Source organism: Mustela nivalis (genome assembly GCF_964662115.1).
Source record: "Mustela nivalis genome assembly, chromosome: 20".
Lineage (NCBI taxonomy): Eukaryota > Metazoa > Chordata > Mammalia > Carnivora > Mustelidae > Mustela > Mustela nivalis.
Window position 1 is genome coordinate 19,356,977 of NC_139039.1, and position 15,553 is coordinate 19,372,529.

At 34.2% G+C, this 15,553-nt stretch overlaps 1 protein-coding gene across 3 annotated transcripts in view; it reads right to left on the minus strand.

Moving 5' to 3' along the window:
* MICU3 (mitochondrial calcium uptake family member 3) overlaps window positions 1-15,553 on the minus strand; it is a 103,103-nt gene that overhangs the window by 15,619 nt on the left and 71,931 nt on the right. For all 3 annotated transcript variants that reach the window (XM_082715615.1, XM_082715616.1, XM_082715617.1), the window contains 3 exons: window positions 7,598-7,693; window positions 1,506-1,606; window positions 852-1,023 (listed from right to left, as the gene is read on the minus strand). In XM_082715615.1, coding sequence (XP_082571741.1) covers window positions 852-1,023; window positions 1,506-1,606; window positions 7,598-7,693 — 369 coding nt within the window. The remainder of the gene's footprint in view (window positions 1-851; window positions 1,024-1,505; window positions 1,607-7,597; window positions 7,694-15,553) is intronic.

Here is a 15,553-nt window from a genome sequence, read left to right on the forward strand (position 1 = left end):
TCAGCTTATCATGTACAACAGATAAAAGTCCCCTGAGAGAGATTATGTAAACTAATGGCCAAATGCATCAGGTCTTTTCTTCTCATTCGTTAGGGAACCTGGGGAATTGTTAGCACTGTCACAGTGTATCCATTTTAAACAAAGTCGAACTATTTGCAAGTTTCTCTTGGATAGATTAACTTGATCCTTCTCTAAACACAAATAGAAGGCAATATATCCAAAACATCTCATGCTTGAAGGGGTACTTGTGACACCAGTTCTATTTAGTTGCAATGATGCATTCAGAGACCACTAGGTAATGCAACTGCTCAGAATTGCTGACAACACATTTGCTGCTAAACAAATAGACAATCAGTTGTCCCGGGTTCTTAACCATTCATGCCATCCAAACTCTTTGAAAACCCTCACTTCACTTGCTGATAAGATCACTCACTCATCAATGGCTGTCTTTAAATGACCTTTTATTAAGGATATTACAGAATAAAGTGTGACTGAAATGATGTCAATATAAACTTTTATATGAGGGTATGTTTATGTAGTAGTCAAGGCATGTATCTCAGCAGAATTCTCTTCAAAAAATGATATTCATAATTTGAATATAACTGCTAATAACCTTAAAAGTTTTTCAGCTTATCTAAGAAAAACATAGATCTCTACCCAGAATTTTACATTAATCAGTTTTAAAAATTTAGCCAGAGCACCTAGGACATTGATGAAATAAGAATGAAATATATCCAAAATATCTACTAATCAGGGAGGAGAAAAAAAACTAAGAAACAACATGTTCTATAGACCTATATAATTACAAGATAATACCATCTGTAATAAAACAGATATGAGAGATTAGATACCTTTTCTTCAGGTATACTGTAACGCACATTTTCCAAAAATACTGCTGTATTTTCCACATTTGTATATCGTAAAAGAATATGAGCAAAATCTTCTTCACTGATAGTGTTCATCCCATTAGAGTAAGAAAGGAATTCTATTTCTAGGACTTCTGTCTGTAGGTTATCCATGAATCTATGACAAAAATATAGAAAGAATGAATAAGATAAATGAAGAGTGATGACAACAGGTGATACTTAGCCTCTCAGGGCTCTGGCTTCCTCAGCTGTAAAATGGGGGAAACAAAAACACCTTGCTGGGTAGTGATGAGACTTAAAAGAATAGTGTGGTGCCTTGTGTTTACTGCAGAGAACACTATATCCATGCTCATCACTGTGGCTTACTGTGACAAAGGAGTTGGTAATATACTTCCTTAGGAATGTATAGGTATATACAGGAAATAATCTCAATATCAGGCATTTCGCATCATTCAGTAACTCCCCATTACACTTATCAACTAGTACATACGTACTGATGAAAGTGCTTGTTTGTTAGAGTATCTTCAGCTAAGATGGAATCAGTGAAGAGATGAGTATTTCTGAAACAGAGGATTCCTAAAGACCTTTCTCAACTTAGTATGTTAACATTTTTGAAAACAAACATAAAATTAAGCTCACCTATAAAAATCTTCAAAGTTGAGTTCAGCTTTTCCTTTCTTTCCAAAAAAGTGTACAAGAAGTGTAGTATCTGTTACTAAACTTGTAATGTCATCAGCACGCTTAAAAAATCACAATTTAAAGGTTAGCTGCAGTAAACAACAGGGATACCCAATATCCCTCAAAGAATTTTATCAACATATAAATACCAAGAACGTGAATATATCAACATTAGAATGAAAAGCACAAGACTGTATTAATAAATGCCATTACTGTTAAAATGAAGTTCAATGTTTGAAAATAGAAATATGACTGAAATTGATCTTTATCCTAAAAAACTTTAAAGATATGACTATATTTTAGGAAGTTTTCAACCTCAAATTATGCATATAGAATACTTGTTTTAAATTATCTAAAATTGTTGAAATATTTTAGTAATCACCTAAATGTTTTATTTTTAAGTCCTTTAGTTTGGATTTTCGTAACCTAAAAAAATCAGTTTTTTAAAAGGATGTTCAAAAGAGGTAAATTCTTCAGGTATATGAAATATATGGGGCTGACAAAAGAATGGTCTTAATCTTCACAAAATAGTTTCCTCTGAGTATGATACTTTCCTACTAAATTCCATATTTATGATACTTTAAATAGAACTACTATATTTTGGAAGAGAAACTATAGTACTATTATTTTGGAATTTACATAATCTATAATTTTTTTAAAGAAAATTCTTAAAATTATTTTTTGAATGGATAAGAGATTAATTCCAGAGGACTTTTTCCTTCAAGTTCCAACAAGGGTATTCTTAAAATCACTTTAGTCTAGTCCTTACAACACTTAATTGTCTATGAAAATAGTCCTTCCCTTTAATGTGACTATGTCGATTTCCTTTTCTTCTTCCTCCCTCTCCTTCCATTCCCTTCTCTTCCTCCTCTTCTTTCCTCATTTCCTTCCTCACTTGGCCTTCCTTCCTCACTTGATCATTAACTCATATCTCACTATATACACTATATCTCATTATAAACTGGTGCAAAAATCATAAAATTCAAATGATTTTAACTCTCCCATATATAACCCTGGGAAATGTAAGAAAAAAAAAGAGGCTAAATTATAACTAACATTTTCTGTATTTAAAAAAATACTAGCTGTAAATGTCCATCCAGAGATATACATCTGAAATATTACTTCTTGGCCAGGATTCTGTTTCATAGAAAACACAAGAAATAAAAAGTATATACTTCTCTACAAAGGATAAGTTGTGTTATCTTACCCATCTTCCACATACGAACTTTCGGTAATCTTTTTGATTCCTTATAAACTCTCTTCCCAATATTTCATAAAGACAGATATTTTATCCTTCATAACTTTTGTTGGATCTTTATTTTCCTTCTCCCTAGACCAAATATTAACGTCTAATGACAAGTTTGGCGTTATAAAGACTACATCTTGTGACTGGTCTTTTCCCCTCCTACGTTCCTTTTAATCCCTGTTTTTAAGTGGTCTCTTTGCTACTTTGATTACTCAGGTCTCTCTCAAAACCTCCAACATGTACGGTATCTTCTACTTGAACTTATAATTACTGAAATTCCTTAGTAAATTGTGTAGTCTTACTTAAGTTTTTTGGGGGGTTGGATTTTCCCAAGTAATCTCTAGCCTATAACGTCCTTAAAATTGGTTTGAAAGAGCTCTACTTGGTTTAGTTTGCTGACAACTCCCAAGTATTTTCAGGAGTTGGACTAACTTAGAAGTTCATATATATTCCCTATAAAATCTCCAACTTCTTCAAAGATCTGATTGCCAAGGAGAAAATAACACAACCTGGAAGCCAGGTGTCGCATATTATCTTTTAAATATGCCTTCCTGAACAAGCTTATAATGGATGTTGAGTAATACCAGTGGTTCCAGCCTTTCAGGGCTCCGTGTGTGACAAGAGACTAGGATAATTTTCAGTAGTGCTCAGAAGGCACTATTACTTTCACCAGTAGCTTTATGTTGAGGAGGCAGACTGCTGTAAGGAGAGGATTTAACATCAGAAGACCTGAGTTCATGGAATTTTTTTTACCTTTAGCTTCCTTATCTGTAAAATAGGCATAAACCTATTAATTTTGAAGATAATAATTTTGAAGATAAAATTAGAGTATGAGTGTAAATGAAGCATACAAATGTTATAATTGGCAGTCACAGGATGCTCTGGAATACAGCATTAAGACCTTTGGGGGAAAAGGAGATATCTCATGTTAATTATAAACATTCTTTTGTGATTGTGTATGATCAAGTCTAATCCATTATTATCCATGGGATAGCTTCAGTAAGTTGGGGGAGAAATATTTGAGAAGGCATGCCTAAATGGAGCACAGGAGTGGAGGTTCTACCAGATCAGCAGCCAACAGTAGGAACTGGGGTATCCATCTGGAAGCTAGAGGACTGGAACATGGGGGAGAGAGAGAGTTGATCAGAAGAGGGACCATGGTGTTTTAGATAAAGTTGCTGACTTCACAAATAAGCTATGGGGTGGTGAGCACGTAAGATGACTGAGCTCAAGAGTAAGCTTCCTGGCTTTGAATCCTGACTTTTTCCTTATTTCTTAAGTGACTTTGGGAGAAGTTCATCTCTCTGAGGGTATTATCACCCAACAGTGCCTACGTTAAGTGAGGATCAGGTAACACATGTAAATCGTTTAGTATTATAACTGGCATATTTTAAACACTCAACAAATGTTATTACTTATTTTTGTCAAATCAATATATTTCAAGAAGTTGAAAAAAGGACTAGACAAGTCAGAGAAGAGAATAATGCTGAAGCTTAATGCAAAAAAAAAAAAAAGTTTTACATGGTACACTTTTACTTCCTTTTTGTTAACTGGAACTACACACATGTTATATAGATCTGGAAAAAATATGCCTTCATCTCATGAAGGTCATAGGAACATCGAAAGTTAGTGAACTCAGCTAACATAGTTTTTGAAATGTTTTCCCTTAGTACTGTGATGTCTTTTACCTCAAAACCTAACACAGCAAAATGAGATGGCTTTGTTTTATACAGGTTTTCAATAATGACCTCACTCTCCCAGCTTTTCTCATGCCCACTGAGCAGAGCAGATCTTCGTTTACAGTCTTTCATCATCAAAATCTTATTAGACTTGGGTTGCACTTATCCAGATAATCCAGATCCACAGAGGCATAAGTAACAGTTTGACATTAGAGAAAAAAAATGAGAAAGTGGAAATGGTGAAAACTTTTCTCCCCCATGCAATGAAACAGAGCACTGTTGGGAGTCACTGAAAACCATACCAGTGTCCTTAGTATCCTAACAGTGTTATATAACTTAAATCACAGGGGAGTTGGGACAAAAATAGAGACTTTATCCCTTTGATTCTTGTGCCCATTGTTAAAATAAAATGAATTCAGGTGTTTTCATAACAAAGCAAAGAAAAAGCCACAAAAGAATCCCCATGGTCCATTTACGTGAAAGGCCCTTATCTTTGTTGTGATAAAAATTACTTCAAATGATTTCATCAAAAATAAAATAGTTAAATAAGTTTGAATGGAATTAAAGTATATAAAAATGTTGTGATTTTTAAGATAACTTTCAACATATTTTTATTGATACGATGGGATAATCACATCAAGCTCTGTTCAAGGGGCAGGAGGGAGAGAAATCAAACTGATTTCTAAGCTTTCTTTCTCAACAAATTTGAGTCCTGAAATACTTACATAAACAATGCTCTGGTGGCATCAGTAGTAACATAGAAGGAATTTCAATGAGTTGTAACTTAATTAAAGTTAATTCTCAATTATCCTGTCTAATGTGGGAGGGTAATAAGAGATAATCCCCAAATAATTATTTTATTTTAGAACACAATATAAGTTTTGTTTTCTTCTTCCTTCTATCAGATTTACTTTCATGATGTTTGAATGAATTCATTAATTGATTTAGTAGATTATGATTATAATGTGGATTGATTACAGCCAATGGTATGCTAGTAAATTAGATCTTTAGGGGGAAAGAAAAGCCTGATTTGTAGTGTTTGCCAGTTTCTATGGTATTAATACTTCTATCAGGGCCACTCTTAAGTACCAACGGGATGCACAGATGTTGAGGTGGGAAGAGATGTACAGAATTAACTCTAGGAAGCCATAAAAGCCAGCTCCCGCACACCTCTGACAGAGTTTACCTCTTCAGAAGGTCTTATGCGTATCATGTTATCTCTGAGTGTACGTAAAAGCTAACTGGTCTTCTGATATTAAACCTCCCAAGATTTGAATTAAATTCAACGTCAAATTAGTGGATTGTGTCTAATTGTGAGAATTTCTAGCAGACTGAAATTAGATTAAAGGCAGGCTGGATGTTGAAGTGGACAGTCTAGGATGGAGAGAGAGCAGTGACACGACTGTTGGTTTGAAGCTAGGTCTCAGCCGGTTTGTAGGACTCTTGGGCCAATGTCCTCATTTGCTCTTATTTTTAGGCACTGATTACTATGTGCCTGCATAAGTGAGTACAGAATTAAGTACGCCTGAAGTACCTTACATGAAACATCTATTACCACTTGCTGACTAAAAAATGGTTCAAGGGGGGCTTGGGTGGCTCAGTGGGTTAAAGCCTCTGCCTTTGGTTCAAGTCATGATCCCGGAGTCCTGGGATCGAGCCCCGCATCGGGCTCTCTGCTCAGAGGGAGCCTGCTTCCTCCTCTCTCTCTGCTGGCTTCTCTGCCTACTTGTGGTCTCTGTCAAATAAATAAAATCTTTAAAAAAAAAAATGGTTCAGATTTAAAAGGTAATTTTCAAAAGTTAATTACTGGTCATAACTACATTGTATTTACACATCAGAGGTAAACTGGAGAAAGGGCAAAATGCTTTGTTCTGAGATTTTAAAATTGAAAACAACTGACAAAAATTAACATTTCCAAGTATCTGTCCCAGTCTAGAGGTGTCAAGTGAGTAACACTACAAACGGATAACAGAATTCACACCTGATTCCAGTTTACTTCTCAGATATTTTTAGGTGTAATTTAAAAAAAAAGTCAAACTTTAGAAAAAAGAAATGAGAAGCCAGCTTTAAAAAGAAAAATAATGAAAAGTATCTCAGTATATACTGAAAAGTTCTTTGTGGTAAGACTGATAGTAAGGTTCTTAAAAATTCATAATATCTGAAATCGTGTTTAATGTTGAAGGCATAGTCCATCTTTTAAAATGACAAATCCCTAAAAACAAAACAAAACAAAACAAAAACCCCTGAAATGAAATGACAAATCCCTAGTAAGAACAGCATGCTGAGTGGACAGGGGAGCAGCCCACCCGAGTGCAGCAATAAGGCGCGTGTCTCTATGGAATTCAAAACCAATAATGAGTAACTGTCGGTCTGTTCTTAATGTTCTATGTGCTGGCAACCCAGAACAACGTCAAGTTAAAATATTCCTCCCTTCCTTGATGGACTGCTTCTACCTTGCTCACACTTGGTAAACTCCACAAGAGTAATATTAGGAAATTTAATGTTTGAATCTACTATAACTCTAAAACCCTAGCTGTCTTTTACCAAGTTAAAAGCTTCAGCACTTCATGTAACATGGCAAAATTATAAGGTTAAAAGATTCAGTGAAACTGTAAAATAGTATTCTCAAGTTTCCTGAAAGTGATCCTTTTATTAAAAAGAGTGATATTTCGGGGTGCCTGGGTGGCTCAGTGGGTTAAAACCTCTGCTTTTGGCTCAGGTCATGGTCCCAGGGTCCTGGGATCGAGCCCCACATGGGGCTCTCTGCTCAGCAGGGAGCCTGCTTCGTCCTCTCTCTCTGCCTGCCTCTCTGTCTACTTGTGATCTCTGTCAAATAAATAAATAAAATCTTTAAAAAAAAAAAAGAGCGATATTCTTTTTTAGTTAAGTTGGAAAGTCATGTTTTCTACAACGAGCAAGCTGACTTAATGTAGACTGTTACAGCTCGCCTGGCAGCCCCTGCCAGCCTACTCAAATATGCCATTTACATGAAGAAATTATTGCTTTACTAAAGAGAACGGAAAATATAAAATTATTTTTGGTTTCATCATTGTAACTCTAAAATGAAACGAAGACTAGTTTAACAAAACGGCAAGTAGTACAAGGTCCTGGTTGAGGTTTAATTATACCTCTGCGAGGTCTGAAAAGAGTGCTTGGCTTGTATTACGTCTCAGTGTATCCCAATAGCTTCTGGAGACAAGTTCCTCAGCATCTGTTTTAAGTACCTGTAGAAGTTTTAAGAAGTACATCTGAAATCTAAAGAACAGTCACAAAGAATGATAATTTATACACTTTTAAGTCTCTTCTAGCCAACCTTGAAAAGAAAACACATTAGCTTACCTGTTTTGTTTTCTGCTGTGCACAACAGTATTATATTACGTTGCTGGTAAACCCAGGGTATTTTCAAGGGTGTAATGGTATATAACCACTATTTCCACGTACAATGTGGCTTTGTCAAAAAGGATCACATTCCCCAAGCCTCCCCCATGCAATCTACTGCAACATGCATAACTTCCAAGAAAGTGCGAAATAAAAATTTTATTCACACCTTATGTGAAGTAAATTCATTTGGACAGTGTTTTGGTCATTTTGTAGCAACCTATAAAAATCATGCTTCATTTAAAAATCAATTATTACTGGCCAGTGTACATCGTGTCAGTGCATCAAGGAAAATGACCACATTCATATGTAGAGACATAAAATTTAAATTAATCTAAAACTTGTCAAAAAGAAATACACCAGTTTAGGCTAAACTACTCAAAGCTACTCAGAAGTTTGCTAGGTATGTCTCCTGTCAATAGATAAGGTATTTTCTAACCCTTTGCAAGGATGGAACACCAGCTTCTGTCTCAGTATTGGCTAATCTGAAGAAGGCGAGATCACAATTAAGAAGGGCAGTCTAATCTTCATGTGAAAACATAGAACTACAAGCTTAATTTGGGTCTCTGTAAACAAACAGAATTAAATGCAGTTTCCGTCAAGATTTATCAGGGAAGATTTCACTGGTTCTAAGGCTTTGTATTTTGGTTATTATGGGAAGAAAATGCTGCACCATGTATGGAGGAGTGAGTGTCTAATGACGAGGAGAACTTTTATTTCTGAGTGTGTTAATTTTTAAGTTTGGTGCCACTAACAGAATTATAATGTGTTCGGGAGCTATTTAAAAAAACTAAGCTTTAATTCATTATTATTGATTGGAAAACCCCGCCTATTGATCATATTTTAATAAAATCTTAATAACAAAGTATTATTTACCAGGAATCACTTATATAAACATAGACATACTTATTACCATCAGTGTAAATGTAGCATTATGTTAGAGAATCCACTCAACGCCCCCTCTAGAAACAAAACAAGCTTGAACTAAGCAGTTTTAAGCCAAGTAAAATTAGCTGAATTTAGACCAAAGTTCATTTTTTATATAAGAATGGTAGAACCTCAATAAATGTTAGCTAGATTAAATACTCTACAAATATTATCTCAATATTTCCAATTTGGATACATTTTTTACTGTAACTGAAAAGGTCAGTATATGATAAAGAAAGGGGTTGTTAAACCTGTCCAACTAGAAAACCCCGCTGACCACACTGTTACTGGAGGGTAAGAGGAATGATGATGCACTTTGTGAAGCAATGCCTCTTCCCTTCTTCCAACACGGGCCAACATCACCACTCACACACTCACATACATATACACACCAACACTGAGAACATCTGAAGGAGGTTCACAACATATTAAGGGATAAAAGTAGTTTGACAAACTACATTGATACGGATCTCTATAGATAAAAATACATTTTCTGAGCTTACAAAAGAAGTAAATATATTTGGACATACTGATGATCTCTGGTGAGATTAGGATAGGTTTTATTTTCTTCTTTTTGCTTTCCTATATTTTAAAATATTTTAAGAATGTATATTTATCTATCAGGATCAGATACTACTTTTTTCAATTAAAAAAGTCTTATTTAGAACATAACAGCTTAATAGTCCTTCCTGCAAAAAGCTTTCACACTCAACATTAGCCCCCCAAATTAAATTATGATAGAATATATAACTGAATTGTTACAACTGCTGATAAATGTTGTTTTATCCAGGCAGTCTGAGAAAAGGAACAATACTCTCAGAGCAACTATTGTCATTCTTTGTATTCAAGGAATAAAGCTCATGTATCAGTAATTTTCTTGGCATAGTCATAGATTCCTAAATATGTATCTGTTCAGGAGCCAGTATTTAATTTTTTAATGGCTTGGATGATAAAATTGAGAGTAAAATTTCAGAACATGCAAAACTAGTAGAAAACTTTAATATCAGAAATATATAACACAATATTCAAAATAAGCTTAAAGTAGCAATGAAAATCAGAATAGATTTTACAGCAAGAAATGCAACACAAATACAAAACCAGGATATACGCCTACAGACTAAGGAAAGACAGAAGGGAATGCCCAAGTGTCACTCACTGAGCACGTGGTGGCCATGAAATGATTACTATGAAGCTCTGATATGTAAATGCAGGGAAATTTACAATGACTTCCTGAAGTCTTCTCAAGGTCTTTGATTACTATATGAGCTTTAGGCCTCTTTACTAGAATGTTAAGGTAGCTGTAGACTTCTATTAAAAAAGGTTAAAGAAGACATAAATAGTTCAGAAGAACTTCAAAAATGGATGGCACAGGTAAAATGATGTCCCAAATGTACTGTATTCTGTAAGCTTGACACATTTTTTTGCCCCCCCCCACCAAAAAGAGAGCTACACTATAGTAAAATTGCAGAATACCAAATGCAAACAGAATCTTAAAAGTAGTAGAAAGAAAAACAAGACTAACTATAAAATAATAATTGGACTCAGAGCTGACCTTTCAATTTCAATAATAGGAGCCAGGAGCCTGGAGTGATATAATTTGCTGAGAATAAATGTCAACCTACAATTATAAATATAGTAAAATTATCTTCCCAAATAAAAGCACAGACAAAAAAAGATTAAAAAAATGAATTCATAGAAACAGAACAGATTGGTAGTTGCTAGAGGCAGGTGGGAAGGGGGTGGATGAAGACAGTTAAAAGGTACAAACTTCTAGTTGTAAGATAAGTCCTGAGGATGTAAGGTACAGCATGGTGACTATGGTTAACGATACTGGATATTGGAAGTTGCTAAGAGAGTAGATCTTGAAAGTACTCATGATGAGAAAAACAATTTGTAACTATCTGAGGTGATAGAGGTCAACTAAACTTATTGTGAAAATCACTCTGCGATTATACACCTTAATCCGATATAGTGTTATATGTCAATTAGATCTCAGTACAACTGGGAAAAAATAAGGGCAAAATAAAGATAATTCCGGAATGAACCTCACCTGAGAATATACTTTCTGAGATTAAGATTGTAAGAATTAGGAGAGAATGAGATTAAAAAGGAGATTAAGAAAGGGCAAATATATAAGTAATTCTAAACTAATACTGATGGTATATATTTAAGAAATCTAATTTATGGGATTAAAAATAAAAAACAAAAACAAACACTGTATAAACTCAAGTATCCAGGGCGCCTATGTGGCTCAGTGGGTTAAGCCGCTGCCTTCGGCTCAGGTCATGATCTCAGGGTCCTGGGATCGAGCCCCGCATCGGGATCTCTGTTCAGCAGGGAGCCTGCTTCCCTCTATCTCTCTCTCTCTGCCTGCCTCTCCGTCTACTTGTGGTCTCTCTCTGTCAGATAAATAAATAAAATCTTAAAAAAACAAAAACAAAACAAAACAAAAACAAAAAACACCCTCACGTATCCATGCTAGGAGGGGAATGAAAGCCTTCAAAGCACTGTAAGACTATTTTTAAGGAAGAGGTGAAAATACAGCCTATCTAATAAGACTTCATTATTTTGGGGTGTCTCAGTGGCTCAGTCATTAAGCGTCTGCCCTTAGCTCAGGTCATGATCCCAGGGTCCTGGGATAGAAACCCGCATCGGGCTTCCTGCACAATGGGAAGCCTGCTTCTCCCTCTCCTACTCCCCCTGCTTGTGTTTCCTCTCTCCCTATCTCTCTCTATCTGTCAAATAAATAAATAAAAATCTTAAAAAAAAAAAAAGACTTCATTATTTTAAGTATACTTATTCAGATTTCAAGAATAACTATACAAGATACAGAAATATGGTGTCTTCTAAACTAATAGAGAAGAAAATAAAAAGAATAAAAACAAACCTTAATTAATTCAAAAGGAAGGTAAGAAAGGAGAAAAGTATATAGAATGGCTAAAATAAATCCAAATAATTTAATAATCACAGTAAAGTGACTGAATCTGTCAAAATAAAAGGTAGAAATTATCAACCAACATAAAAAAGAACCAATAAAATACACAAATTGTATGTTTTTTAAAAAGACATGTTTAGGGCGCCTGGGTGGCTCAGTGGGTTAAGCCTCTGCCTTCAGTTCAGGTCATGGTTTCAGGGTCCTGGGATGGAGGCCTGCGTCGGGCCCTCTGCTCAGCGGGGAGCCTGCTTCTCCCTCTCTCTCTGCTGCCTCTCTGCCTACTTGTGATCTCTCTGTCAAATAAATAAAATCTTAAAAAAAAAAAAAAAAGACATGTCAAGATATAAGGACAGAGACTGAAAAAGATATGCCAGGCTTCTATTAATGCTATTAATGACAGCACTAATCTTCTCATTGAGAATAACTGAAAAAGCTGGACAAAAAATAAAACAGTTATATCTTCTTAAAAGCACTGTAAAGACTCTGATACTGTGTTGGGTGACGGTATAACAGCAATGGTGGGTAAAACTGCTGGTGCCTTAGTATGATGACAGCAGTGGCACCAAAGACCAAAGTCATTAGATTCTTCAGATCCATATACACTCACGTTAAAAAAACAAAAAATTCACTTAAGAATGCACTTGCTGAGGGGCGTCTGGGTGGCTCAGTGGGTTAAAAAGCCTCTGCCTTAGGCTCAGGTCATGATCCCAGGCTCCTGCTCAGCAGGGAGCCTGCTTCTCCCTCTCCCTCTGTCTGCCTCTCTGCCTACTTGTGGTCTCTGTCAAATAAATAAATAAAATCTTAAAAAAAAAAAAAAAAAGAATGCACTTGCTGAAGAATAAAACTTACAATTTTTTAAATTAATCTTTGAGCACACACCTTTTGAATTTTCAGTGTAATGAAACTAAAAGCATGCATAAAGCACTTCTGAAGTACAATGGTTGTCTTGAGAAAAAGCCTTTGTGCAAGGGTTTGTGTTGCAAGGTGAACTAGTCAATTCTTTTGTGAGCTGCCATTTTTACTTGAAAGAACAATATCTAGAGAAAGCAGTTATTCAGACTTTGCTATTTGGTGGCCATTTTTCTGAAAATGAATGAAATGAGCCTGTCACTTTAAGGGAAACAACTGGTAGTTATTTGTTGCAGAAGCATCTATGAGAACCTAGCTGTCCTCTGTTAAGTCAGATATTACAGAGATTCCCAAAGAATACGAAATACCACTCTCCTCACTACATTGTTTACTTTTCATAAAATATGTTTAACTTGTGAGTTTTTAAAAAATGGATTAATACTTTTAAATTTCTTAGTTTTAATTTCTACTATGGTAAATAAAGATATAACCAACATAAACAAAAGCTCTTTTAGCCCTCTCTAATTTTTCAATAACGTAAAGGGATCCTGAGTAAACAATGTTTGAGAACTGCTGCTTACAGCAATAAAAGTGCAGATGAAACAGACAATCATGATGGTTGTGTTAAAGAAGTAAGAAGAGAAAAACTCATTTAATATAATCCCAATCATATAAAGCACAAAAATGTGTAAAACTAAACTATATTGTTGACGTGCATGGATGGCTCAGTTGGTTGGGTGTCTGCCTTCAGGTCCCTGCTGTGTGGTGAGTCTGCTTCTCCTTCTCCCTCTGCCTCTCCCCCTGGCTTGTGTTCTCTCTTGCTCACTCTTTCTCTCAAATAAATAAATAAAATCTTAAAAAAAAAAAAAATATATATATATATATAGAGAGAGAGAGAGAGAGAGCGAGAGCGAGGTGAGGATGCATTTAGTAGGTGGTAAAACCACAAAGCAAAGCAAAGAAATGCTTTATATAGAAGTCATGATTGTGGTTATCTTTTGGAGGAGAGGGAGGGATTACAATTAGAAAGACCTAGGAAGGGGCATTTGGGGACATGGCAATGTTTTATTTATTGATCTATTTTAGGTTTAAACTTTTATTGTTAATTTTTTATTTACATTTTAGTTGCAGTAAATTCCTGAATTAAAAAGTGCATTTTAAAAATAGGAGAAAGTTTCACCCTTACTAAAGAATAGAAAAAAAAACTAAATAGAAAATAATACAAAATATTAATAAAAATAAAGTTGGTATATTTATCTTGACAACTATATTGATTTTTAGGCAAAAACATTTCTAGAGAGCTAAGGATAATATATAAGGGAAGATTCAATTCACTAAAAAGATTTAAGAAATGTATATTCTTATAGCAGGTAATACCAATGCTTCTAAATATATAAAACTTAAAAATAACAGAATGACAAGTAATTAACAAGTCTATCATTATAATGTACAATTTAACATACTAATTAATATATCAAGCTGACAAAAATATTAATAATGATAGAGGTTTAAAACACATATTAACATGTTTGGTCTTATATATATAACATAACTCTGTATCCCAGTTGGAGAATACACATTCTTTTCAAACACAAATGTTGTTTTAGCCCATAAAACAAGTCTTAACACATATCAAAAACTGTATAAAAACTGGCACATTTCTGACTACAATGGAATTCGGGTAATTAAAATAATCTTTAAAAAACTTTAAAAAATCATATAGGACATTTCAAAATAAAATATACTTGACTTTGCACTATTTATTCTTTTGAATTCTTTATATTTGTTTTCATTCCTGTGGCAAGATAATCAAGAGCTGAATATATGAGAAATACAGAAAGAATCATGGTTATTTAGGACAGAAAAGGCTATAAGGTAACTATCTTCATGGATATAAAGGAGAATGCTCAACCTTACACTGTAGCTAGAGATAATCTGACATAAAACAGGCAGAATCTACTATAGGAGTGATTAAATTTTCTAACAGGCTTAACAGAAGCCATAGAATCTCTCTGGAATCAAAGTTGGGAGGGTCCCTGCCGTTCCTGAAGGAACTTTTTCCTAAAGGTAGAATCTTAGGTTATATTCAGCTCCGTGTACTGCATTTATATTAGGTACTTTGGCACTCCAGGAGATCTACAATTTTGGAAACTAGCACATAACCACCAGTTAGTTCGTAACACTGTACTAATATATTTGTCCAATATGTACATCACAGTATTCTATTTAAATTTCAGGCCAACTGAACTTTTGTCTAATTTTCAACAAATTTCTCTTGTTTGCTTGAATTTTTTTAAAAAAATGATTATTCCTTTCTGAGCAAAAATTTTTTCTATTAGAGGAAAAAAAAAGCAGTTTATATAATCAACTAAACCCTAAGGGGGTTGAAAAGTCATGCAATCCATTTAATAAGACTGTGGATAAAAATGACATCAAGTTACACCACTTTAAAATATGCATTTTTATATTCTGAGATGGAAAAATGTCTTCAGTTAAATAATAAAAATTTAAAAATTACCACAATAAAATGTAAAAGCATATATTTACTATTAAATAAGTAAGCATATTTTAAGTGAAACTGGCAATTTAAATCTGTTTCTTAATATTCTCTCACTCTGAGTGACTGCAATTTCTATATGTAACTTAAACTAGCGCTAAGTTAGTACCTATTTCCTTTTAATGATAGTACTCTGAAATGTGTATTTTTAAACACCACATAATTATCTATATGAAAATTATTTGGATTTAAAGGAAAAATACAAAATGCCACAGTTGGAAAAATGGCTCATGCAATGACACATGAGATTAGAAGAATAAGTAATAAAGTCACAAGTATTATTAACATTTATTAAGTTTCAGAGGGCATATGGTATTATAATCTGTGAGATTTACTTTATATATTCTTAGAAATTTTTTGAAATGATTAAAAGAGGAACATTAATATTTTTAAGACAATGCCAGACTTTATTTAACTGAAAACAGTAGTGAATTTTGT